The sequence below is a fragment of the Theobroma cacao genome, chromosome 9 (genome assembly GCF_053813885.1).
Source record: "Theobroma cacao isolate CCN51 chromosome 9, ASM5381388v1, whole genome shotgun sequence".
Lineage (NCBI taxonomy): Eukaryota > Viridiplantae > Streptophyta > Magnoliopsida > Malvales > Malvaceae > Theobroma > Theobroma cacao.
In genome coordinates this window covers 6,060,361-6,087,059 of record NC_142647.1, presented here as the reverse complement: position 1 = coordinate 6,087,059, position 26,699 = coordinate 6,060,361, and the positions used below count along the sequence as shown (strand labels likewise).

The window sequence follows — 26,699 nt, the reverse complement described above, 5'->3', positions numbered from 1 at the left end:
TCTATTATAGCATCTATTGCCTTAAATTGTTCCTTCTCAACTTTTCTTAAAAACAAAAATAAATAGGAGATTCAGCAAACCAACAGGAGTTAAGAGAGAGACGGATAAGGAAAACAAGGCTTAGTTTTCAAGGAGTGACAGTTGATATTGTTCCTTATTTTCCCTCTGTAGACACTCTTCATATTCCGCAAAAGAAAAATCATTTTTCGAACTGAATATCAACGAAACAGAGGAAAACATAAAAGCAAGCAGAGGAGTTTCGTGATTTTGTAGATCTCAAATCCGAAATTTTAATGGTTCCTGTAGTATATGAGTTGAACTGCAAAGGCTACATTAACATCGAAACTGCCTCTTGTGGAATCAGTTTTCAGTCATAGTTCAGCTCCCTCAACTACAAAATTAGCAGGCCATGTTCTGTACAGCTGCATTTAACAAAACCAAAAAAAAAAAAAACGATTTAGAGTATGCACCCAATGGCCCAGACGATAAGCATTTCTAGGATTAAAAACTCGACAAGAAACTAAATTTGCGAATGTACCATCAGCAAGCTTACTATGGATGAGCATGCATCCATGTCCAGAACATTTTTTCATCAGTATTCTAATGCAGAAAGTGCATGACATGTCAGTTAAGTACAACCGAAAAACTTATTATTGTGAACAAATATTTTATTTGAACACTAGAGGAGGCCGCAGGGACTTGACCATTTTGCAATGTCGCTTGGAGGGTGTGGATGGCTAAAGGCCTACGAGATAACATCACACGCCCATGATGCAAAAATATGGATGACAAAATTTGAGGTGCAACTTTTGAAATTTTCATCATTCTAAAATATCTTCTAACAACAAAAAGGAAAAAAAAATAAACGCTTTAGCTATAAGGGTGCACTCCAAATTAGAACATCTTATTCAAGTCTTCAATTCCTAAAACAAGATCCTATTTGGAACCTCTAAAATACTTATAAATCATTAGATAAAATCAATTGGTTCATAATGTATATTATCTTAATTACACCATGTATAATATTTAAGGTATGGCTAATTGCGACCATTCCTATATCAACCTTTTTATGTTGCTAAAGAATTCCCATATGAGAAAGCAAAGCTCTTATCAAGATTCTAATAAATTGGACGTCAATAGGTTCCCTTCCAATTACCTTAATCTATGCGAGTTCTAAACAACTCAAGCAATCAAGATATCCGGATGTTGGTAAAAAAATCAGCATCAAGAAAACAATCGAATAAAAGCTTATATAGCCAAAAGGAAAAAATGATTGCAGATATACAGCTTGAAATATAAACCGCTGCATGAAGTAATTCTAGTTAAACCAGGGAACAAGGAATGAAAGCTAAGCAAAGGAAACCATTAAGATGTTATAGACTTACATATAAGAAATGAAAGACCACAAATTGGAGAACCATCAATCTCTGAGCTGCTCGATTATAAACATCCAATTGATGCAATTCACTCCTTCATGTTCATCCTTGAATACCTGCAGAAAAGACAGCCACAAGAAACAGGGACATGTACATCTATCCAGATAGATACATAAAGAAAGTCACTTGCCTTGTAGGCTTGAACTTTTGTATTCCACAGTCATTGTTCACTCGCTCTGCAGTTTGCTCAACATATCCTATACGAGGACAATAACTAATAGAGCAAGAATATACGCACTTCATGCACAATCAAAAGAACAAACCTCAGAACTAACCAGTCTCCAAAGACAGCAGACTGCCATTACTAGATCCAGATGAAACTGCTTCATTAGTGGGTATGGATGTACATGTTGCATAACTGCAGAGATACTCAGCAAGTCAGGTTTGCTTCACGTATAACTGATATCCTTAAAAATTTAATAGCTCAATAGGAACAGGGAGACAACTATACATAGAAAGGAAAGTAGATTTCCAGGGAAAGCAGAGAATGGTTAGGGAAACCTTAAAAAGGAATCTAAACTGAAACAAAAAGGGGAAAAGCATTGCATTTAGAGCTTAGCAGATTAAAACATGCTATTCAATTAAGAAGTTTAAAGATAATGTAAAATGTATGCGGGTGCAATGCAATAGAACAAACCAGAGTGATCACAGAAGATTTGGAATTTCGCATGCAATATAGTCTACTTGGAGAAGCCAACATGAATACATGAATAGATTATTGATAAAACTTAAAAAGACAAACAAAACATTCATATCATAACAATTCTAATCAGTTGCAGCTTTGCAAACATGAGTACATCTTATTTACCAATAGTAAAAATTGTTAATACTCTGGGTAAAATGTCAACAGTTTTTAACTTGCTCATGCATGAAGATCAATTTTTGACAACCGTAATAGAAAGAAAACAAAGCTATATAGCAGCAAAAGAGGCAAACCCGAACACATTGCCAACAGTGACCACAATCACTCTCTCTTTTTCTTTTCTTGCTTTTGCCCCTGGAAGAACATTACTAATCTCTTTTTGTTCAATAGATTGTAAAAAGTTAATGCTAACCATGCCTTCAGTGCTACACAACATCTTGACAGAATCACAGATTCTTCGAACTTTATGCTATCAAAGATAATGCTATAACTAATCTGTTAAGAGAGGAAAAGAAAATTTATATAGCATATTTCAGACATAGTAGCCAGTGCAGAGCGATTAGAGACAGTAAGGAGTAGTTCATTGCTACCCACCTAGCATTATCAACAAAAGGCGTTGTCAAATTACCATAGCAGCTGCCATCAGAAGCAACACAGGGAGGATGATATGTGGCACCTACAGCTGCAGCAGCAGCTGGTAAAACCGGTAACCTAGAGAAGTCACACCATCGTCAAATGGCACAGACGAAAAATCAAGATTAATTATCGTGGCAACTAAGTCAACACAATAAAACTTCTTTTAACCATTAGTGTCAGAAAAGATATCTGCAAGAATGAAAATCCTGAAATCAACTTGTTTCAATAAGTACTGTCTGCATAAGAAGAAAACAGAAAGAAGCAAAAAGAGCATACCCGTTTAAATATTCAACCATTTAAACAGGAAAAATACCAAATGACAAGGCAACATAAAGGAGCAGTGAGATCATCTCGCCATTCTATTTCTTCCAGAAAAGCTCAACAAGCTTTTCTAAATCATCTTTTCTGGACCCTAGTAACACTTCCATTCATTTTCTTCAATTTAAAAGACATTGACTTTCAGGAGAATGAGTGCTGCAGTATCATTTGCTAAAGACTGTTATTTGAACCTTTTCCCCTATCATACAGTGCTGATGTAAAAGTTGAAATTTGTTGCAGAAAGCAAGTAAAATCAATTACGACAATGATGAATCATGGTCATAAGCGAAGTATATATGGCCATAATCTATAAGCCTCTAATTTTATTTTTAGTCCAAGAAAACTATGACATAATTGCAATCTTTGGTTAGTTTATAAGAGAGAGCCTCTTGATGAGTACAATACTCCACAACTTTCATTAATTAATCGCTAAAAATCCATCAAACTGACAGGATACCTATCACCTGGACAAAACTCAAGGAAGAACTTCGTTATTTTAGAGCTCATGCATTGAAGGGAAAGAAGGAACTGCAACTTGTGAAAGAAATTTCTCATATATATAGAGATAATTAGCGTACCATGTCAGGTTGGGATTCCTAAAATGAACTTGAGGTTCACCAATGTATCCAGAGGACGTCATATCAATCACAGGATTGCCAAGTCTACCATGATGCAGGCCCCCAATTGGCATAACTGCTTGCCCAAACATTCAAATTCAAAATGAATGAAGATCGTCTGATAAACTACAAACTTCTTTGATAGATCATACTTTGCAACTACTATAATGTTAGCCATGCCTTGACAGTTCAATGTGTTTATAGTTTACTTTTAAACTGATATCACCACCTAATCAGAATCCTCTACCCTGCACCAAATCCCTGTAGTAGGATCCACCACCGTCAAATGATTAAAGAAAACTAAGAGCTTAAATTACAGATAATATAATCAGGCTGACCTATTTACTCACCTTTCTTCAATTACAACAACCCCCCCCCCCCCCCCCCCCCCCCCACCTCCAAAAACAAAAAAGAATAGAAAAATAAGAGTATTGAATGGCACGTAAACCCACATTCCACCTAGTTAACCATCATATATCAACTAAAGGAACCTTGGCTAACAACCAAAGTAAAATTGGAATGATAGAAGTATTAATACGCCAATTATATGTATGAATCATAGTAACTATTTTGATGGAGCTACAATGTCAAGTAACCAAAACTTACTCTATCAGTTCAAAGGGAGAAAGGAAAAAAGAATTATATACCAGGAAGCAGTACTGGGGTAGCATTAAACTTTTGGTCACCCTGTATTCCAGAGTACCGAGGAGGACTAATGATGCTGCTTCCAGTCCCCGAAGACACCACTTTAGACTGAACTGAGACTGCGAAAGATCCCAATGTTCCAGATTCATTAAAACTCAGAGATGAAGCTTCAACTAATTTCTGAGATCCACTCCCAAGGCATGAATGCAACTGCTGAGTGGAAACTTGTGATGAAGGTTGAATTATACTTTCAACAGACATTCCTTGAACAATGGGCTGCTGTGCCAGAGAAGAAACTCTATTTAATTGGTTAGTAAAGAGCGTTGCTTGATGAGTAAATGGTATTGAGAGAGATGAACCAATTCTCTGGTCTCTTGACTCAGGATAAGGCATGTATGTTGACCCAGGCACTGAATACCGAAAAGAATGTTCGCAAAAATAATTTTCAGGAACTAGACTAACTCCCTCCTTAGCATCAGGAATGTCTAGCACAATATTTTCTGGTAAGTACTCATTGGATTGTGGCACATGGATAATCTGATTTGGCTGCACAGAAGCAGGAAACGTCACATTTCTACTTCCAGGTAGTACCATCCTTTTTTGTGTTCTGGAGTTATCAAGATTAAAAGAACTTGCAGGATAAAATGCTTGCAGGTAAGAACTCATGTTAGCTGCCAAAAGGTGCTGATCAAAGGGAAGCGAATCAGAATCTGCATTGAACCGATGGAAAGATACACTTGCCGGATCAATATATGACACCATTTGCAGGTCCCCGGAACTGAAAGGTTAGAAATAAATAAACAAAAATCAATTTAAAAAGATAAATAACAAAAAAGGTTTCAGAAAAGAAGTACCCAAAAATATAACTTACTACTTGCTCTTTGTTGAGAAAACTGTAGATGAATCCATATCCCTAGTCATTTCAAAGGGCTTTGCAGGCCTAAAAAGATCATTCATTATTAGACAAAATTGCAATATATTCGGAGAACATAAAATTTCAAGGAACAAATGAATCCGAAGTTTTAGCTTACTGCTTGCACTTAATTGATAATGCTCTTTCTGATGAATCAGCATTTGATGTCTTCCCCAGGAGCCGTTTATATCTGAGGTCAGTAAACTACAATGTCATGGAAACAATAACAATGGAACAAACCAAAGAGTTAAAAAGGTATAATTGGTGCATGCATGTCGGTGTTTGTAACTTACTGCCGCCTGTTATTTGCTGAAATTACTCTTGCTGAACTTGTTTTGGAACTTGTTCCTTGCGTCTTCTCAAATCTGAAAAATCACCAAGCAGCAAAAAGCAGTCTAACAAAAATACTGGATGAAGAGAGCATTGTCCAAAGAATGAATTTATCCAACATGTCAGCTTACTGCATGCTTTTCATTGGTGAATTTACAGAGCTGCTCCTTAAAAGAGGCTTATATCTAACGGGTCCTCGTCCTTTAACTATTTTTGAAGAACTGCCATTACTGCCAGATTTGGAATGAGGTCTGGAATCTTTTGCTTTATAACCACCACTTTTAGTATTATCCTTGTTGCGACCTTGCTGGTGACCTTTAGAAGTCCTGTGTACCTAGTGAGACAATTAATAAAAAAAAAGGTGTTACAATGGTGCTTTCATTGCTGTTAAGTAAAATCTGCGACAATGTGATATCTTTCCCACCACCATATAAAAAAGCATCACGAAATGGAAAAAACAGTATTCAGCATGTAGACTGAACTTCAAAGGCATTCAGTTCATTATTATGTGGTTTCTCCAGTGTCATCTCTTCAAACTTGTCATGCATCCATTTTAATTCATCTTTGGATTCCCAGATGTACTTTTTCCTGAAAAAAGAAAGACAATAAAGATGATAAATAAAGTGTACTAACATAACAAAAACAAGAAAGAAACTACACAGAATAGTTATGTTAAAAAAGGTGCGAGGAGAGAGAAAAGGTACATAAATCACCAAAAGCAAAGACAATTGATTAGGAAAAAACCAAATCCATCATAAGACAGTATGTGAATTTCTCTGCATTTTATTGAATTATTTCTCTATCATTAACAACCAACATAAACAGCCATGAAATCCACTTTTGAAAAATTAAAAAATAAATGGTCTGCTGATCTAGGAAGGTGACGCAGAACATATAATAACACCCTGAAACATTATCCAACAGAACTATACAATGCATAGGTCTCAACTGATGTGTGATTAATAGCAAGTATAACAGTAATTAAAATCTTACTGTGCTACCAAAAATATTGATTAAATTGTTCTGATGAATGTTACCGTATTAATAGTAAAGGATACGAAAAAAGGTAGACTGAGCAGACATCTCCTATTGGTTAATTACAGTATGGCCCAAGGTTTTAATGCAAATCTAAGTGGTTAAATGAAGCAGAACTAAAGTGTTAACTGATCTAGGCATCAAAGTGTTAGCACATTCTTATTGTCAGTTAAATTTTCACCGTTTAACTCAACAATACTTTGCCCCATACACACCAGAATATTTAATGCACATTATTTATAGAAAACAGCCATGTGTACTAACATCTATAAAAAAAATTAAATTAGCTTGAACAAATCAATAATTTAAACATATTAAAGGCTCATGAAGATAGTTTAAAATATTTGAATCAAAATGCAGTTCAAACATTCTCATCATAACAAATCGAGACGTGGTTCCTTTGTTAGCGGAGAAAAATGAATCTTATGTTATAATCGTAGATTGAGTATAGTTCGATGACATTTAATCGTTTTACGTGCAAACTCGAGTTAAACAGAAAAACGAAGGTACCTGCGTTGATCGCGACTTCGACGACGAAGACCGCCGAAACGATCGTCATGCATGTAAAACGCACCGGTTCTTGGAACCGCAAAGGGGTCGATGTCGGCATCGTTTACCTTCTCTTTTCCTCTCTGTTTCGTCGATGTTACTTGTTTTGCAACTTCCTCTTCGCGTTCTTCTTCTACTTCTTCTCCAAGCTTTTCAAGTTCATGGACGTACGAACCTTCCTCATCATCATCATCTTCGTAGAACTCCGGTGCTCCACTGCCACCATCCGACTCATCAGCGCAACCAGTCCTTCTAACACTTCTACTAAACCGTACAGGCATCTTGTTTTCCTCCATTTCGACGTCCTTATCGTCGTCGCTCGCTTCCCTTCTTCTCCGCAATAACAACGACTCATCCGGTTCGCTCTCGTACTGTGCTTCCACTTCTCCCGAGTTTGCCATTTTAATAATCCAAAAGAAACCACAAAAAAAATAAAAACTATACCTAAATTTCGAGATTCACTCCTCTAAAATATGAACAGAGTAGTAGGTTCTCGAAACCAAACAAGTTTCTTTTTATTGTAAACGGAGATGAAAGGTCGAAAACAGAGAAACATGAAAAAATTTAGGGTTTTTTCATTTCTTTTCAACTAGTCGTTTCTATTTCACGCATTTTGCGTTTTGATCTTAATCCTCTTCACAGCAGAGCATAGAGCGCGAAATTTTCATCTCTGTTTTTTTTTTTTTTTTGTCCTTTATCTTCCGAACACAGCGTCTTAAAAATAAAAATAATAATCCAGAGCATGAGGCTTCCCTCTCCCTATATTTTGTAGGCTTTGTTCTCTTTGTCCTATATTCTTGCCAACTCATCAACAGCTGGTCCCACCTCATAACCACTCAAAATGGACCCCACTTCGTTTTCAATGATCTTCGAGTTTGGGCCATGACCAGGACCCGGCCGACGAGGTGGAAAGAGAAGAGAGGAGGAATTATTGAAAAAGAAACGGATGGGATTGGGGGAAAGCTAATTGGGTTGCGAGAAGTAGCTTTCTTCTTCCTCTTCGTTTTTTTCCACAAAGCATTCAATAACGAATGGAGATTATAATCGGCGGAAAGCCAACTTTTTTTTTCTTGCCTTTAAGGGGGTCACCCTTTGCATTATTATTATTATTTTTTTCTTTAAACTCGTGACAATAATATTGATTAGGTGTAAGCATGTTGCAATATAATACCCGTTTGTAAAATGATGCGATGGTGCTATTAATCTTGATAACCATGTGTCAATGCATGTGCATTACAATTCAAAAATGCAATTCTTTTACAATGACTAAAGCAAATGTTTACACTCAACCCTTTTGGAGTAATTATGGACTATTGCCCTTCATCATTTTATCTCTCTTGTTTCACTGTTCTTTCTCTAATTAAAAAATAAATAAAAAAATTTAAACGATTAAATAAATCCATCAATGGGAAAGATATGGATAATGCTATTAGGTGTGGGAAACAAAATTTCCCATGTTTTTTCTCTATAAAGGTTGTTATTATAAACTCTTCCAATTCAGTGGCTCATAATAAGTTCAATTATAATTTTAATATATTCGAAATACACTTTTGACGAGTAATACATATAATTACATATATAAAAAAATCAAATATGTATATTGTTTTAATACAATGAATTTCTACATAATATCATTTATCTAAATACCTATTGGATAATATCTTTCATTATGAGAACGAGCATACTAATTCCTTCATATTACATAGTATTACTTTGGAATATTACTTATTTTTTGTTTGAATTAACATTAAAGGTTTTTTTTTGAATTTGTTATATGTTAAATCATTTGTATCCTTGAGCTTCAATCCAACACTAGTTTTATGGAGTGTGCTATATGTTTAAACAACGTTGTATAAGAAATTGGTTTTTTATTCTTTATAAGCAAATAATATGCAAACTTTTCATTTTGGGAAAGTACGAAGCCAAAGACAAAAGAAGAGAAAAATTCAGTATGAACAATTTTAACAACTTGTGCCAACCACGAAAAGAAAGAAAATAATAATAATAATAAAAAGGAACCCGCCGATTTTCCATGTATAGATCCCACATTCTAGAAGTCTCGGTTGTCCATTGAAAGAATGAGACAGCATTTAATGTTCAGCACAACATAAAAAAGATTATATAAAAATCAAATGCAAAAAGATTAAGTAGACATTTGAAATTTGATCTTTGAAAATTCATAGTTAAATATTTCAATTTATTTTTAAAAATAATTTACCTTTGAGATTAATTTTGTTCCATTTAATAAAAATAATAATAATATGTGTCTAATTCATAATAGATTTTATTTAATATCACTCATTTTGATTAATAAGACTAAAGAAATATATAATAAATTTAATTACCTAATTCAAAAGTTTATTTTTTTAAATATCAAATCAATAATTTCACTTTGAGTTAAATGTAAAAGAGTAATTAACACGATGTAAAACATAAAAAAAAAAGAAAAGAAAGAAATACAGTTGTAAACCTGTAATCTTAATTCGGGTTATCTGGCAATGGCAATTAAGTAAATAGACTTCTTCACAGGTCGTCCTTATTCAACAAAATAGACGAAAACCGTCAAAAAGTGGGTAACTGCACGGGACAAAACCTTTTCATCTTTGCTCTCCTCTGTCCGATAACACAGTAATGTAATAAAAAAATAAAAGAAGAAAAATTAAAAAAATCTCCGAATTTATCTCTCTCTCTCTAAATTTTAGCATAAATAAAATCTTTTTTTTTTCTCTTCATATTAAGGAAAAAAAACAATTAAAATAATAAAGCAGCCTTTTAGTATTTTGTTTAGGCCATAGCTGTACCAAAGCTTCCCTCTGTAGTTACCAACGCCCCTTTCAAAGATCTACAAATTTCTCCCTCCCTTGTTCTCTTTCTCTCTTTACGCTTAATCCAGTTTTTATTGCTCTGTTCTTACTTACATAATATTCTTGGCTTTGGATCGGAATTATTTGATTAAAGCTCCTCTAAACCAAGGTTCGAAACAAACTTTTCCTTTTTCTCTCTGATTCCAGGTCAGTTCGCTATCTCTTTTTTTTTTCCTTTTTCTCGGTCAACTTTTCTAGGGTTCCAAACACGTTCTAATTTGTCTGTTTTTGCTGTTTTGTGTTTTAAGACGCTTTGATCGCTCAGATCCGTTGCCTTTGGTTAGTTCAATTTTTGTATGTTGTACTTTTTTATTGGTTTGGCTAGCAGGAAAATGTTGGCTTGGTAAGGAAAAATAAGAGGTTTGCAGTTTAGATTTTTAAATCTTTCTTTGCCAGTGTATGGAAGTTAGTGTTTAATCGATTTTATAGAAATGAATAATGTAGAAGAAGCAAAGTTGGAGTTAATTGGATTAGAATTCTGAAATTACTTAATATTTTTTGTGTCTTCTGGTGATTAATGATTGTTTGGAGAAAATTCATGTGGACTGCTTTTGTTTTATTTTTCAAAACTATCTGTTCCTTTTGTTAAGTTCTATAATTTGGTCTTTGCTTATTTTGATGTAGGAAGGTTGTGATGGCGAGTCGAGTGAAGGAAGATGAAAAAAATGAGCGAATAATTCGGGGTCTTCTCAAACAACAGGAGAATCGTAGATGTATTAACTGCAACAGTTTGGTATGATTTTTTTTTTTTTAATTTTGGTTCTTGTTTATGTTTTGATCCTATGATTATAGTCAGAGAGCCAGCATTGAATATTTGATGATTGTGCTGTTGTATTATGCTATAGATTGATGGAGTAAAACTCTGTGAATTGTTCATCAAGTACATTTGCTTTTTGAATTTAGGCATAAATATATTTTTTGGATGAATAATTCGAAGTTACACATCACTGAGGAACTAGGAAGTCGTAAACTCACATGAAATACTGGAGAAAAGTGTTATTGTTGGATACACTTGTTTATATATGTAGGCTTTGAATTGATTGAATCAGTGTTGTTGATGAAATCAATAATGCTTGTGGTTCATTTATTATTTATTATAAAGACTATATTATTGATACTTCTATATTTATATCCCTGCATACATGGAAAATCAACCCATTTATTTTGAAAAATGGAAAAAAGCAGGTTATCCTTAGGCTGGTAATTGTAACTGGCAATATGTTGTATATGTTTGAACACTAATATGAATTTCTTTACAATTAGAAAGCCTGATGCAAGTCTTGATGATTTTGGAATCTTCACTCTTAACCTTTTGGACAATTTTGGTTGTTCCGCAAAATGTATGTGTGAATTTCCTCCCAAAATGTTGCTTCTGGAAATTTTGCAATAGAAATCTGCTTTTTGCAGCATTTTCACTTGTGCTAAATTGAGTGTCGTTTCTTTTAATGTGTAAATTTTGAGTGCATATACTTTCTTTGTTATGCTGTTGCCATCTGCTAACTTCTTGTCAGCTGAGCAGGGGCCTCAATATGTTTGCACAAATTTCTGGACATTTGTTTGCACTAACTGTAGTGGAATACAGTAAGTGTTCACATTTTTTGGCACATTTAAGTTTTCTTCATATTTTGGCTGCTGCCTGCTGATTAGCTTATATCTGAGACTATTGGTGCCTTTGTAATGATAGTCAGTAGATTACTAAAACTGGCTTCTATTTTAATTTTTTCCAGTCGGGAGTTCACACACAGAGTTAAATCAGTGTCTATGGCTAAATTTACTTCTCAAGAAGTTAGTGCTCTTCAAGAAGGGGGAAATCAGGTACAGACAAATCCTCTTCCCCCAAAAACAAAAGACTTCTTTTGTGTATGTGTAATTTTCTTTTCATTTTTAATATTTCCAGTTTCTCATTTTGCCTGGCTTCCCTCACTTACATGCAGCGTGCAAAAGAAATCTATTTTAAAGAATGGGATCCGCAGCGTAATTCTGTTCCTGACAGCAGGTTAATACTTGACTGTCTGATCTTTTGGTTCTGTGCCTACATTAGTTATCATGTTTCTGAGTCAAATTTTTGTTGCCAGCAATGTTGAGAGGCTTCGGGACTTCATTAAGCATGTATATGTGGATAGAAGATATAGTGGCGAGAGAAACTATGACAAGCCCCCACGGGGAAAGATGGTAAGATGCCCTTCCCTATTCCTAATCTACATTGAATATCAGTCAGTTCTAAAGTTGTGAGATTTATGATATTTCAAAAGGTGAAATAATATGTTAGGTTCCTGCTTCAAGAGGAAGGGATTTTTAGATATTTTGATATTATCAAATCTGCTACTGAGGAGTGTTCTATTATGATTTTCTGAATGGTGCATTATGCAGGGTGACAAGGAAGACTTGTATGAGAATAGGAGGACAGATGGATATCAGGGAGGGTCCAGAAGTCCACCATATGAAGATACATATGAACGCCGTTACAATGAAAGGTCCAGTCCTGGGGGAAGAAATGATGATAGAAATTCGAGATATGGTTATGATGAAAGGCGAAGTCCTGGATATGATCAAGAAAGTCGACAATATGGTGATTACAGAAAAAGTCCTGCTCGTCCTGAAGTTGTCAATGACTGGCGTCGAGAAGATAGATTTGGTAATGGGAGGAAACCTGAAGATCGTAGAATATCTGATGGAGATCCAAAGCTGGAAGGGAGGTCACCTGAGCGACCAAAAGAGTTAGGCTCATCCAGTCCCCCAGTAGTTCGCCCTGTTAGAGAAATTTTGGGTGAGAATGTAATACCACTTCGTATAAGTGAACCTCCAAAGGCAAATGGCAGCAGAACTGTTGATGTCCCTCAGACACAGGTAGTTTCTGCTATGTGCTAGGTAGCCATAGTTTAATGTTCTGATTCAGGGTTTTGCTTTGGTTTAATTTGCAATGTTCGCAAATCTTTTCTCGTTTTTTGTGCTTTTCAGATTCTGCAAAAAGATAAGCTTTCCCTGTTCCCTCCCCCATAAATGTAATTTATTTATGTCTTATCATTATGCCCTTTTGAATTCTCTGCAAAAGCTATAGTTTTAATGTGATGCCTTTTGCCATAATTACCCACTTGGCATGGTTCTCATTCTTTTCAAATTTACGTTTTCTCCTCTTGTTCTGTAATTATAGTCAGAGTATATGTCCTACTTTTAGATGTACTTGATAGTTCTCATCCTGTTGGGATTCCAACTATGGTATCTGATTTTCATTAGTTGACAACCTTTTATTGGAACTACTAGTTACTTTGTGTAGGAAGTGACTCTATTCTAGCCATAGTGATTGGCATTCCATGCCACTAATAATGGTAATTTTTTGAGTTATGATCAATTTGATTATGATATCATGGCACTGTGCTTTTTAACGCTTTTACAATGTTTGGCATGTTAATTTATACCTTCAAGTTAAATAAACTTGTACTGGAAATAAAAGCATAGCAGGGTTGTCTTTCCATGACATCTTGTTTGCGTTTGTTTTGTGGTTAATTATTTTGCATGTTTAGGTCTCTCTCAGCTGGTCATGTGTGAATTCATGTGCTTTTTAAGTGGTATATAGGTATAACTTGGGTGATATTTATCACCAAGATGGATGCACTTTATTGCTATTCAAATATCATCAATCTAGAACTTTGCATGGTCATGTATTAAGATTCATTCGATTTTTCATTATTGTGTGAAGAAAAAAGATCTTTTGCTGCCTGCCTTTATTTGTGCTCAACTTTTATTTGGATAAAGAATGGATTTACTGTAGTATTACTTCTATAGCAGAGAACTGCATCTTCCAGCAGCTTGGGATCTACCAGCGGGAATCCAGCAGAAGTCAAATTGGAAACAACTGTGAGCTTAATTGATTTTGATGCTGATCCTGAGCCTCCAGCAGCTCAGGCGGTTACTCAGACACAACAAACAACAGTGACTCAATCCATTGTGCAGCCAACAAGTTCTACCAATGACAACAACTGGGCCTCTTTTGATTTTGCCCCTCAGACAAAAGTTTCTCAGGCCCCTTCAAACATGAACACCCTGGACTCTGTTCTTTCTCAATTGTCAGTGCCAGCATCTGTGCCTGGTCAGATATCAGGACCATCTACCATTGTTGGTGGTCAGATACCTGCTCCTGTGGTCAACATGAGTGTAGCACCTCTTGGTGGTAATCCCAATGTTGCATTCACAGGGCAAATACCCTTTGGTGCTGGTGCTCCTGCAGTTGCACCAGTTAGCAATTTCTCAACATTGCCTCCTGCTGGTGCTTTGGCAGCTGCTCCTGGATTAACTCCTATAATGCCTGTCAGCAGTGGTAGTTCCCAGGTCAGTGTAAATAATGCTGGACTATGGCCTAATGTGCAGCATCAACAGACTTCCTTTTTCTCTGCAGCCGGCAGTCAGTCTACTGCCCAACAATTTATGCCACCGGTTGATGGAGCTTCAACCAGTCAGGTGGGCTGCATTTGCTAGTAGTCTTACATTTTGTGGGGTTTTATAGATAATTGAGTCTTTCTTCACCTAAGTTTGTGTTGCACCTTTTTGGCAGCCATGGAATTTTGCTCCTTCCCAGCATATGCAGGGGCATTTGAGTGCACCTGCTGCACAAACACCTCAAGCTGTCTCACAATCAGTGCTGGATGTTACTTCTACTGGTGCATCACAGCCTCCATCTATAGAAACAAAAGCAAGTGGAAGAAAAGAACTACCTGTGGTAATTTCCTTTTTAAACCAAGGACATAGCAGTTTTGTGTTGTGAGGAATATTTATTATGTTAACTTGTTCTTTACAGGATTTATTTACTGCAACCTATCCAACATATCCTGCACCTGCAGCAGGGTGGCAAACTGGCCCACCCCGTGGTATGGGGTTCATTATGCAATATAGTACTGCAGTGGTAACGATTTCATCTCACAACAATTAGGTTCATGAGTTAAATCTATTTTCCATTACTGCATATCTAGTTACTTGATGACTCATTTATAGTTCTGCATGCATTATGTTGTTACAGCCAATGTCTGCTTTTCCGCAATCATCAAAGTCAATAAACCCATTTGATCTTGGTGGTGAAGCACCTCCAGTTCAAAATCAAACAGTATGTTATTCACTTCTTTTGAACTATTTCAATGCTTGTGGCACTGACTGACTTAGTCTTATTGTGGTTAAGAATTCTGTGATAACATTATGATAAGTTATGATGCTGGTGTGCTTGTCTTTTGTGTTTGCATAGAATTTAAGACTTTCTAAATTTTAGGTGATATATATATATATATATATATATATAGAGAGAGAGAGAGAGAGAGAGAGAACAAAGGTATTCTTTATTATACCCAAAAAAAGAAAACAAGGTTATTATTTAAGTGTCTTGATGCTATGTTGACTGTTTTGGCTGTGCCTGGGAGGAAACTTGGGTGTTGATTTGACTTTGTGGATTGTAACTGTCTAAACTGGATTTTCTGGTTGACAATCTTGAACATGACAAATACCACGAGTGCAATTTTGCTTGTTGGGTTTGGAGATGCCATGAAATTCATCCAATAACCATACTTACCAGCCTACTTTCACTTTTTGAAATCCCAATGCTAAGCCACTAGCCGTTGAACTTATCCAGGAGTTGCACATTTAACTTTTCTGCAATCTTTTTTGTTTTTTTTGGTGTTGCTTGTGGTGCAGTTCCCTTCAATGGCTTCCTTACAAGGTGCCCTACCAAATGTGCCACCTGCTTCTGGCTTAGTACGCGCTTCTAGCCTTGGTACTCCATCATCAGCATGGATGCCAGCTCAGGCTTTACCTTATGCATCAGGGATGCCATCCCAGTCACTGCCTTATGCATCAGCAGTGCCGCAAAGTAAAGCTTTTTTATTCCCCCTTCTTTTTGTATCTCTTTATTTTGTGACTTTAATGTGCTCAATTTTTTAAAAATTTACAGGGGCATACACCGGAGCACAGTTACCTAGTAACTTGCCACCTTCCAGGTAATTACTTCTCAGTTCTTAAGGATTAAGTTCAACCATTCAAGCATTGTAAAAGAGAAAAATGAAGAAGAAGAAGAAGAGAGAGAGAGAGAGAGAGAGAGAGAGAGAGAGTACAATTACTTGGAGTTTTCATGGATGCTCAGGCTGTCTTGACAAATGTTCATGTCGGACACTTTTCCCTATCTGAATTTGAATGTTTCCTGATGCTACTCCACAAGCCCATGTAATGGCCATTTTTTGTTGAAAATTTTTGTTCTGTTTCATGGTTTGGCTTGGTCTTGGTTAACATCTGTGTCTGCTGCTGTTGATTACCGTAACTTTTAAAGTTTTTTATAGGTTTATTTATGTTCCTAATCCGAGTTATTCTTCGCGTTGCAGCCATCAAATCGGCATTGGTAGTGAGGCATCTTTTGGTTTTGTAAATGCTGATCAACAGGTGGCTGGTAGATTCTCAGCACCGACTACCCCACAGCCATTCTCTTCTGTTGGCGGCAACCCATTCGGCTGAATATAAATAACAAAGCATCACGGACCCCATATCTGGTTAAGCATCCTCTTGTTGCTACCTGTTAAATTGATGGGTGGAAAGTTTTGGTTTTTGTTCAAATGATCCAAGCCCTATTATAAATTTTCCGTTGTTCGTTTCCGGGTACAAGGATCTGATATCCATACTGGCCATAGATAATTAGTTTGATGCTCGCACAGAGAGAGAAAGAGAGAGCAAGCCAACGAGTTGCAAGCTGGGATTTACAAGGAGACTACGGATAAAGCTTGTGGGGGACCTAGGTTTTATATTTTTTCCTTCTTGTGTGGATATGATGTTTACCGTAATTTCCATGGAGTGATCTGTGTGTTGCCTGAAAATTGTTATCATTTCACCCCTCCCCTTTCTTTGCCTTCTATTTTTCCCCTAGTGTTGTATGATTTTGCAGTCTCTCAATGACGATCCGGTTGACCGCTTCAGAGCACGTGAAAATTTATGAAGTTGTCACAGTTTGTAACTTTGTAATGTAATATTATTGAATATTGAGATTATTTGAAGAATTTGTGATATCTACGCCATCATCCTCATCGACGCAATTCAGATTATCTTTAAAGCACGTGACATTGTGGACCTTCATTTAATGAAAATTATTTTCCCATCACAAATAGAAACAAGAATTGGAATTTAATTATATGACTACACATTAAAATGACAAGGACTGCTTGTGGACTAAATTTGGTCACATTGAAGTGAAGTGGCAGATGAATTGTCAGAAAACTGTCATCCACATATATATATATATATATATATATATATATATATTTATGGTTGGTTGCCACTTTGGCAGATGACACTGTCTTTCACAATCAAACAGTAAATGGCTTCCTGCATTAAAGTATATAAAGAACTTTTTGGTGTCTTGGATGAGCTCTAAAGTCCAATGTCCAAACTTACCCATTCGGGTTTTCCTTTTTAATAATTGAAAAATAATGGTAATCGAAAAAGACAAGTCAGATGAAATTACAATTTTGCACTTGAATTTTTGCATTTAGAATTTCGCAACCTTGGACTGTCCCAGAAAGCCCATGGCTAAAATTGGGCGAAGGTGGCAATTAAATTCCCTATAGAACCATTTATTTTTGTAGGGAGAGTAGGCCACCAAAAATGTAAATTTCCAAGGGTTTGAAACTTTTTCTTTTCTGAAAGATAGTTTATATCTTCCTTCAATTGTGTATTTACAAATAATAATTGGCATTCTTCTTGACAAATTTCAACATACTGTGTAATTTTCTTATTTCCCCTTTTAGCTGAGACAGAGGAGGGTTGAGCATCAATTTTCCTTCAGCTAGGCAAAAGAATTTGGATGTTTGGTGTTGCTCCAGCTCTAGCCAATTATAAGCAATGCCACTATGCTTCAAGTCCTATCTGCAAAGTAGACTGATGACATTTATGTGACAGCAAATGGCTTGGAGCAACTGCAAAATGAATTTCAACACCCTTTCCAAAAGCTTTTCATGCAGGTTCACTTGTTCGTCCGCACCTCAATATAACAGGAGCCACCAGCATCCACACTGCAAGAAAATAACCTCATCTTATTGTTTGGATAGTAAGCCTTATCAGCCTATCTCCTACGCTAGTCTTTAAGATTTATTTCAGTCTTTAATCATCATTAAACCATCTGAAAGTCGGGAGGATCTTGTTTTTTCATTATATTTTTGGAGAAAAGGAAACCTATATGTTTGACAATAGCCCTGGCAATATAAGGATAAGTTTCATGTCAATTGTAGCTCTAATTAAGTACTTACAGTAAACGCAGACGGCTAGCCATTCATTCACGATCCTGACCCAAGTACTGGTCCAACCAACGTCGATTGTCCATCTGCAAAAGAATAATGGAACTCTTGCTTTCAGCTTTCCACAGATGCTTTAAGTTTCTGTATTACTTGCCAATCAATTAAGAACATCCGCTTGAGATGTTTCTAAGAAGTAATTTCAAAAGACACAGTTTGCTAGAATCTCATAAATGCATATTTCTATTTACTTAACTAGCAAATAAATATCCAAAGTTCATTATAAACCAACCTTGAAATGCATGAAGCAATAGTGACAAAAATAATATGGCAAAGCAGGGGACATACTTTTTAATAGTATGATGTGTATTCCAGCCAATCAATAGCATTGCGAAGTACATTGCTCCTGTGGCAAAAACAAAGTGGAAGAAACCGTAACCATATGCTACTGCATCTTCAGCAGGTGCTTCCTTTTTCCTGATCTGCAGCTGTTGTGAGATGCATTCTCATGGCAAAGGGAGATAACTACTAAACATTTATGAAGCTAGTGGAACAAACCTGAAAGCATTGAGAATCAATACCGGTAGAAAATGTGGCAATTACCATAGCCAGTAGCGCAACAACAAAGCTCTGAAAGCATAAGAGATTAATCATCATGCTTGCATTTGTGGTAATTGAAACTGTGAAAGCAAAAAGTTTACAATGACTTGTTATTTGTCAAATATCATAAAACCTCTTTGAATATTCATCTATGTGGTCCTAGGTGGAGATAACACAAGCACTTCTTTCCTTATGGGGTGTAAGTGGTTAAGATGCAATAGTTAGATTAGCAGTCATCAATACTTGGTTCAAAAATTTTTAAGAGATTTTGAAAGAATGAGATATTACTATGATAGTCAGCCAGTCTGTTTTGTTGGAAGCTTCTGCCTTCCTGTTGCAACTTTCCCCTGCTGGTTCACTGAAAATGCATAGAAGTAGTAAAGTTAAAATTCAATAAACTACTTAGAAAAAACTGATAGTTCTCTCAAACTCAAGAGATTTAAAGGCTAATGTATTCAATTTGAACTAATGAACACAGGTACTTTATCTTTGCCACTTTAGCAATAGATACATTACTTCAACTAGTCATGTTGGCACAGAAGGCTGGACGACTGTATATTTTCTATTTACTTGGGGTGGTGACAGAACTCAAGGGGCCTGTTCCTTAGGTCCTTATCCGTAAATCACCTCAACCCTAATTGATACTTGATTCGTGATTGAAATTGGTTTCAGAGGTTGCAGTTTACAACCATGAAAATTGAATTGTTCATGAATGCACTCTGAAATTTCTCAAACTAATTAATTATGATCCCAAAAGCTAAGAAATCATGCCTTCGAATGGCACACCAACAGATGAATACCACATAAAGTCCCATGAGCCCAGGAGACAAGAAGCCAGAATTCACCTGTTTCAGGAAGAAATCATGCATTTGTTAAAATGAGGTTATAGGATTTAAGAAGTGAAAAGCCAGGAGTGACCAGAGCATACTTTGGGGTGGAGGGAAACACTGGTCATGAGCTGCAGGAGCACGAGTGTCCATGTGATGAAGAAAATGTTGAGGAGACAGGATGGTTTGGGTGCATACCAGATGTACATCATGATGATCCCCACTATGCATATAACATATGCAGCAGTTGCAAGTAACATCACATGGATGTGGCTGCAGCAGAAGTAAATTTTCATCAGCATTGGTACCATATACATACCGAAGAGTAAAAAACTAAATTTCTTTGAATGCCACAGAAACACAGGTTTACATTGCCAACATATGTGCTAGCTTTCTTTGAACAATTGTGGGAAATATCACATATGTGTTCCTCAACAAATAATTGTGCAAATGCTGGACAGATCTGATTAAAAGAAAATGGCTCTACAATTTCGAACAACCTTTCAGGCAATAACATTAAAGAGACTCAATTATGTGATTTAACAGAGCACATAACATATAGTTCTAGCATTTTTTTTTTTTAGAAGAAAGTTCTAATCAATTCATATCTTGAACTCAGACCAATCATGAACTCTTATTTCTGCGATTAGTACAACATAAAACATGAAATAAAGAATGAATTCAGACTTTGGAATTTGCTCTAATTTTCAGGATAAAACTTCAATGGTGATTAATTCTTACTACTTGTTATTGATAAGAATATTCATTCTTCTCAGTGGGTGAGAGATCAATCAGTCACTTACAGATGATTTATATAAGAAATGCAAATATGTGCAAAGGCCAAAAGCAAAATCATATTGGTTGTCTCATTGTTTGACTTTCAAGAAAATTGTTTCCACTCCCTAAAAGCAAGACATTTTGAGATGCTTTTGTGAATTTTCCCAGAATTTCTCTTTAGCAATATGAAGAGGAACTTTTTTACTTTCAAAAATTATCTAATAAGAACAGGATTAAAACTCATCATCTAAGGCTCAGCATCAGTTCTACCCAGGGAAGAGTCTTACCATCTTTCTGCATTTTTATCAGACTGACAGCAATCGTTCAGCCATGTAATGAAACTGATTACGCTTACTAGTTGAACTAGGAGAAAGATCCTGAAAAGGATATGCAAAGAAGTCCTTAAAACAATAAGATTGACTGAAGTATAACTTAGGAAGCATCTTCAACTTCCCAAACAGACTATTCTAATAAGATTGTACATGTTTTATATAGAGGAATTTATAACAGAAATCAATGATACCCCGTACCCGGCACCAAAATGCGCAATCTCCCCTGCCAAAAAGAGCAAGACAAGGCAAAAAAGAAAAATGAAAAACACAATGCATCAGAGCTTTGATCAATGTCTATAACAGCAAAATAATAACTGATGCTAATATGGATTAATTATTAAAAAAGGGCGAAAAAGAAATAATGGTGGAAGATTTTTAGAGAAAAAAACACGAACCATATATCTGTATGATGAAAGTAGGAACCAAAAATGAGGTAACTGTCAAGGCAATCCAAAGGCCAATCTTTGCAGACCACCATCCAGAATGCCATGAGTCTCTGCAATTGTACTTCCTTTTGGTACCAGCAGTTGACAGAAACATTACAAAATAGAATGCCTAAAATAAAAATTAAGGAATAATGCAATGGAAACAAAATAATAAAAAATTAAATTGAAACAACTGAACTATGTAGAAACCAAGCTTACATGTTATGCTTTGGAATGGGTCAAATGCAGGTAAATTTCTCAGTGTGTATCGAGAGGCACAACAATGTGAATTCCATATGTAGTTACGTTAAACCTCATCTTTTTTACAGGTAGTTGCCAGGACAAAATAGCATTTATGTTTGTTTTAACTTCAAAAATTTTCTTCACATTCACGATTAAACTGCAATTCCATACTCCTTAGTGTCATGTTTTGACATGATCATATTTCTAACTTCAATAAGCACTTCAGGTTTCTTTCTCCAAAACCCAATATCATTCATAAACTTTAAGCAAGCAAGATCTGGAAATTTATCAGGTAGACCAAAACAGATATAATCTCCATTCATGTTTTTTACTTTTTCCTTTTTCAAAAAGCTTCATCTTATATATGAGAAATTTGAATCAATAATATTCAGTTGTGAAGTTCATTTCCATCCCAGAAAAGAACTTTTGGATGTTTGCTCCTCATTTTTCTTCTTCATCTAAACGGTTTGAGAAGAGAGGGTAAAGTATCACATTCGATTGCAAAATCAGGAGACCAAGTCAAGAACATCAAGTCCTAGGAAATCAAATAAATATTCCGGTTGATATGTGTATACTATATACCAGGATTTTCATTTGATTTGCTGGGACTTGATCTTCTTAACTTGGTATGCTCATTGTTGCAACTGAGCGTGATCTTGTTCAGCATTGTGGTATTTGACATTCTAAATCGACCAGCTGCGCTCAGAAATGTCGTTGTTTATCAACAAATAAATAAAATCCACCATTATGACTTAAGGATACAAAGCATCCCAAGCTCACACGCAGGACTCCTTCTGCACCCAAACAACCACGGCCACCTTGGCAATTCTTCAGTTCTGCAACCACATTCCCACAAACATGCTGATCAACAATTATCAATGGGACCAAATAAGTTGAATATGAACTACGAAGTAGCTGATGATACAAAATACATGTCTCTTGACACATATATCATAGGAATACAATGTCGAGGCAAACAAGCAATCTTACTTTCCATTTCTGGGAAGGTGTTCCGGCCATAATCTCGGACAGCCCAAGCCAGCAAATTTGAAACTAGAAAGATCAATGCATAGACATATCTAGCCATCCAAGGATTGGAGCCATTTCTGAACTGGCTAAACCAGGAGTCATCCTTAAACACTCCATGTCTCTCATTGCTGTTGCCTCCTACACCACTCTCCATTTCACTTGTACACCTACCAACACCCTCCACTCTTCATCACATTACCAACTCAATGTTCCAAGAAAGTAGAAAACTAGTAGATTCCAGTTCACTAAAAAATGAAAATCCTGTTATCTGCTGTCAATATATATATATATATACTAATCTAATATAACCATTGTTTTGTCATAGTAGATCCATGTTACCGGTACCTAAATGTCAAAAAGTGAAATTATCGAAAATCGTGCTTATAAGAAAAATTGGACTTGGGCTTTCGATGATTTGGGTTTATGACAAAGCCTAAGAAAATTCAATGGGATTAAATGAAAGTGTCCATTAAAGTAACTAACCACAAAGAAATCATTTCCCCACTGAAAAAACTTTCTGTTGCAGCAAATGAGAGGCTCAATTTATTGCTTGAAATGCACGACAAGTTTCCAACTTTTTTGTTTCCTTTTGTTGGAATTCGGTGCATTTAAACAAAACCATTGGATCTAAATAATTTTTGGCGGTGAATATTTTTTGTTGGTTCATGCACATTGAACAACGCAACAAGCATTACGAGATCAGTGAAGAATCGAAAATTATTTTTTGCTAGAAAATGAAAAAGAAAAAAACATACCCAATAATGGTGTTTTGTTCTTTTGCATGGAAAAGCGTGTAAGGATTAACAGATGAGTAAAGGAATCTTTGAAATCTTTTACTTCCCTTGCAAGCAGTCTTTATCAAACAAAAACTCCAGTCAAGAACAGAGAACAGTCTTCGACTGTTTGGGACGATTCCACCCTTCCTACTCTGCCGGTTTCACGAGTTTTACAGTTAAAAACAGGGGTAACGTTGTCAACTTGTCATTACGTTTACACAGTCGAATGATGTTTTTAAGTGTTGGATCGTTTGTTTTGCTTCCTTGCCCCGTCTAGTTAAAGTACAGAACAACAGCTAGGATTCTCTGCTAAGGTTGGTAATGTCCTACGTATTAACTGGAAAATATGAAAAAAAAAAACCGAGACAAATATTTCCAAAAAAAATAAAGAAACTTCACACATTTATTTTCCTGATTGGTGTGAAATGAAGGAAAATTACAAGAGAAAATAATCAATCTATTTTCTTTCACAATCTGAAACATTTCTTTGATATCATTTGCATGCGTTTCTTACAAAAAAAAAAAAAGAAATGCAAAACCAGTATAAAAGTTTTCAGCTTTAAACTCAGAATCGTAATATCCAAAACAAAGAAACAACAATGCTAGAGCTAAAGTTACAGCAATGAAATCTTTGAAGAAATGGAATGTACCTGAAAAAATGGGTTGCCCCCAAAAGTTTAAGATCCAAAAACAGAAACGTTTCTGCAAAGAAGAGCTCTCTCTTTCTCTCAGAAGCTGAGAAAGCAGATGAGAGAAACAGAGATTTTCCCTGATTTCTTTCTTTACCTCCCTTTTCTCTTTTTTGGAGGGGTGGGGGTGATATTAAAATGGCGTTAGGAACTGTACAAAAGAGAGAAGAGAGAGATTGCTTTTCTGAATTTTCTTTGCTTTCTTCTTTTTCCCGCCGTAAGCTTCCTGTACCCGTCTCCAACATCGTACACTACAAGACTTGATTCTCTTATTAGCTTTTAATCTTTATTCCTCTCTGTTCCGTTCTATTTCTCTTACTTAACTTACTCACTAATCATTTACTTAGTATTTTTGAAGCAAGCTTTATTGTCTTCATATATTATTAATATCAGTAATTTGTATTATAGTTTTCAATTGATTATGTCTCGAAGAGTAGCTTTGGGTATCTAAATCTGGAAATGCTTAACATGCACTCATGAGGGTTGGATGGGAAAGAGGGCACATGGCAAAAGAAATCCATTTATTGATTGATGTTTTCACTCAAAGGCACAATAGATTTGGCATGCACGCTTAAGACAATGATGTTCTAGGAAAATTATTGTACAAAATCCCATGCCATTGTTTGGTCGTACAGAAAGAAAAAAAAAAAAAAGAAGGGAAAACCAAGTGGGAAACTCTTGGTCTAAAACCATGTTTAAATTTGCTTTAAGAACAAGGCATTTGATTGGTTAAAGTTGTTTGTTTTCGTTCGGTTGCCTACTTGTACACCGGTCGAAGCAAACCAAATTTGGCACTCTCCCTAACTAAAATCTAATGATGGCAATGGCTACTGACATGTGCAAAGCAACATTAGAATGAAATCCTTTCAAATTTACCGAGATTTACAAAGTCTTAAGGGCTATAGATTTATGGTGAGACTGAGAACAAAAGTGAAAAAGGGAGGGGTCACTCTATTCGAGTAAAGATATGTCATTGTTTGCCACCTTTTAGAGGAGCATGTTGCAACTTTTATCATAAATTTTTGACACATTCACCGCAAGTAATCATTGAAGCTGTGCTGTAGTAATTGTAAATGACGATATATGAGAGATTAAGCCAGCATTTCTTCTTCTCGGCTAGAAGTAATAGAATACATAGCTTTCTCGTCACTTAATGGTGAGGATGTTGCACTCAATTTAAACTCGAATTAACCATTTTAGTTTCTATACCCATGTGGTGCATCATTGTTATGCTTAACAAAGGAGACAGAGAGATGTACATATAAAAGACAAAACCCAAAAAAGAGCAATGGTCCATTAAGCAATGACAAAGCTAAAATAAGCTTGAATGATTTCATGATAAGGCAAATGTGAAAGATTCCTAGAGTGGGGTTTTTGAAAAAAAAAAAAACTTTCTATCTTTTCTTTTTGCTTAATTTTTAATGGAGCTGAGAGTGTTTTCTTTGTACTCTTCATTTGTAATCACATGGAGTTTCATTCGGACCATACAAAATCCGACGGTGGATAATTCCTAACAGAATATAAAGAACATTCTCCAGGGGAACACCCGTTTTTATTTGTTTTCGATTCAGAGGGAAGGCTCATATGGGGAAAAGAGCAACGAGACAAAAAATCTTTTGTCATGTCGTGTTTTTGGACCATATAACTCTGACCCTGTTTTCGACTGTTTGGAGGTGGTACGCAAGAATGTCGTAGAAAATGCTTCACTTTTATATACATGATCTAATGCTCGGATCACGTGCTTGCTTGCGCCTGGCAATTCGAGACTTTGTCCACAGCTTATAATGCTAGTACACAACTATTTAAGAAAAAAAAAAAAAGAGAGAAAAGGAAATAAATCTGTAACTATTGGAAAAGAGAGAAAAGGAAGAAAAAAAGGGTTTGATGTTACTCAAATAACGCCAATCAAGGAGCCTTTGTGGCTTACTATCAAAGGTTAACAACACCTTTATCGTGAAAGTCGTTATTCATTGCTCATACCGAGAGTTGTCTTTATTATTATTATTATTATTTTAGGTTTAAAAATACAGAAGAGAGAAAGCAGTGAAAGGGGCATGGAATCCTTTGAGATTGAAGTCATGAACCTGGTTGGGTTGTGGTGGGACTGGGGGCAGGATTGGAGCTTCCAGCTCCAACTTGAAAGCGAAAGTTAGGCCATGTTTGAATGGGGGTTTGAGTTGGGCTCCCTCAGCAGGCTTGCTGCTTATAGGCCGCAGTGCTTTGATTGAATCAAAGAGGCTATAACTTATCTGGGAGTTTTCATTCAAATTGGGCTGAAAGAGATTCGGCTCATCATGAAAACAAGTTTGAGAGCCCAAATTATGAAAGATTGTCATTTAGTTTAAATGAAAATGTCATGTCAGAGCTCAATAGACCTGAATCCATGGCCTGTCCCATAGGCTTGTCACCACATTTGGGCTCCATTTAACTCCTACGAAAGAAAGAAAGAAAAGGGTTTTGGTTAACATTTGCTTACTACTCAATGCACACTAAAGGGTTCATTTCCTTTGTACCAGAACCATTTTTCGACATGTCATTTCCAATGGATCAACCCTGTTTTGGTGCGGGGAAGAAGATACGAGTAGTTATGACTACCTAACGCTCCTAATGGAATTATTGACACTATGGTTAGATCTAAGACTCGACCACCAAATGCCTTCACCGTATCAATATGGGGACCAGTTTTTATATAGTAATTTGACAAATTGGCTCAAGTAGTACATCAGAGGGGCAATGAATGGTATCTAAGTGTTTGTTTAAGTAGCA

The 26,699-nt window shown here is 35.9% G+C and overlaps 3 protein-coding genes across 20 annotated transcripts; 1 reads left to right on the top strand and 2 right to left on the bottom strand.

Moving 5' to 3' along the window:
* Window positions 1-105: 105 nt before the first annotated feature.
* LOC18588635 (protein MLN51 homolog) lies at window positions 106-7,831 on the bottom strand. Of its 11 annotated transcripts, none has more exons than XM_007013174.3 (13): window positions 7,084-7,831; window positions 6,021-6,126; window positions 5,670-5,872; window positions 5,502-5,573; window positions 5,327-5,398; window positions 5,167-5,235; window positions 4,298-5,073; window positions 3,612-3,726; window positions 2,674-2,790; window positions 1,712-1,794; window positions 1,567-1,633; window positions 1,386-1,492; window positions 106-422 (listed from the first exon to the last, which is right to left on the bottom strand). In XM_007013174.3, exons 1-12 carry the CDS (start codon window positions 7,521-7,523, stop codon window positions 1,465-1,467), a joined length of 2,148 nt encoding a protein of 715 aa, XP_007013236.3. In that variant the 5' UTR covers window positions 7,524-7,831; the 3' UTR covers window positions 106-422; window positions 1,386-1,464. The 11 variants fall into 11 exon arrangements, with proteins under 11 accessions (XP_007013236.3, XP_017983771.2, XP_017983773.2 ...); XM_018128282.2 differs by having other exon boundaries at window positions 1,386-1,633; window positions 4,298-4,841; window positions 4,932-5,073; XM_018128284.2 differs by having other exon boundaries at window positions 1,386-1,633; window positions 4,298-4,841; window positions 4,971-5,073.
* Window positions 7,832-9,855: 2,024 nt separating this feature from the next.
* Window positions 9,856-17,005, top strand: NIG (NSP (nuclear shuttle protein)-interacting GTPase). 5 transcript variants are annotated; one of them, XM_088809599.1, is made up of 14 exons: window positions 9,856-10,095; window positions 10,615-10,719; window positions 11,506-11,567; window positions 11,714-11,801; window positions 11,921-11,982; window positions 12,062-12,158; window positions 12,357-12,833; window positions 13,770-14,441; window positions 14,536-14,700; window positions 14,779-14,883; window positions 14,998-15,081; window positions 15,660-15,834; window positions 15,916-15,961; window positions 16,340-17,005. In XM_088809599.1, exons 2-14 carry the CDS (start codon window positions 10,621-10,623, stop codon window positions 16,467-16,469), a joined length of 2,262 nt encoding a protein of 753 aa, XP_088665725.1. In that variant the 5' UTR covers window positions 9,856-10,095; window positions 10,615-10,620; the 3' UTR covers window positions 16,470-17,005. The 5 variants fall into 5 exon arrangements, with proteins under 5 accessions (XP_088665725.1, XP_007013235.3, XP_088665724.1 ...); XM_007013173.3 differs by having other exon boundaries at window positions 10,611-10,719; XM_088809598.1 differs by having other exon boundaries at window positions 9,856-10,133.
* A 453-nt stretch (window positions 17,006-17,458) lies between these two features.
* LOC18588633 (uncharacterized) lies at window positions 17,459-24,182 on the bottom strand. 4 transcript variants are annotated; one of them, XM_088809450.1, is made up of 13 exons: window positions 23,895-24,182; window positions 22,430-22,635; window positions 22,202-22,275; window positions 21,167-21,326; window positions 20,970-20,994; window positions 20,727-20,816; window positions 19,764-19,935; window positions 19,607-19,680; window positions 19,124-19,193; window positions 18,794-18,865; window positions 18,584-18,723; window positions 18,251-18,324; window positions 17,459-18,016 (listed from the first exon to the last, which is right to left on the bottom strand). In XM_088809450.1, exons 1-13 carry the CDS (start codon window positions 24,176-24,178, stop codon window positions 17,958-17,960), a joined length of 1,500 nt encoding a protein of 499 aa, XP_088665576.1. In that variant the 5' UTR covers window positions 24,179-24,182; the 3' UTR covers window positions 17,459-17,957. The 4 variants fall into 4 exon arrangements, with proteins under 4 accessions (XP_088665576.1, XP_088665577.1, XP_017983802.2 ...); XM_088809451.1 differs by having other exon boundaries at window positions 18,584-18,717; window positions 23,895-24,181; XM_018128313.2 differs by having other exon boundaries at window positions 22,430-22,713; window positions 23,895-24,037.
* Window positions 24,183-26,699: the final 2,517 nt, after the last annotated feature.

Coding starts and splice junctions, on each gene's coding strand:
- LOC18588635 (XM_018128281.2), bottom strand. CDS start 7,523: ATGGCAAACTCGGGAGAAGTGGAAGCACAGTACGAGAGCGAACCGGAT. Junction 2,791..3,611: donor AGGAATCCCAACCTGACATG/GTACGCTAATTA, acceptor TGACTTCTCTAG/GTTACCGGTTTTACCAGCTG. Junction 1,634..1,711: donor TCTGCTGTCTTTGGAGACTG/GTTAGTTCTGAG, acceptor GTCCTCGTATAG/GATATGTTGAGCAAACTGCA.
- NIG (XM_088809599.1), top strand. CDS start 10,621: ATGGCGAGTCGAGTGAAGGAAGATGAAAAAAATGAGCGAATAATTCGG. Junction 11,983..12,061: donor AATTCTGTTCCTGACAGCAG/GTTAATACTTGA, acceptor TTTTGTTGCCAG/CAATGTTGAGAGGCTTCGGG. Junction 12,159..12,356: donor AGCCCCCACGGGGAAAGATG/GTAAGATGCCCT, acceptor TGCATTATGCAG/GGTGACAAGGAAGACTTGTA.
- LOC18588633 (XM_088809450.1), bottom strand. CDS start 24,178: ATGTTGGAGACGGGTACAGGAAGCTTACGGCGGGAAAAAGAAGAAAGC. Junction 22,276..22,429: donor CACCTTCCCAGAAATGGAAA/GTAAGATTGCTT, acceptor ATGTGGTTGCAG/AACTGAAGAATTGCCAAGGT. Junction 18,017..18,250: donor GCTAGCCGTCTGCGTTTACT/GTAAGTACTTAA, acceptor ATTTTCTTGCAG/TGTGGATGCTGGTGGCTCCT.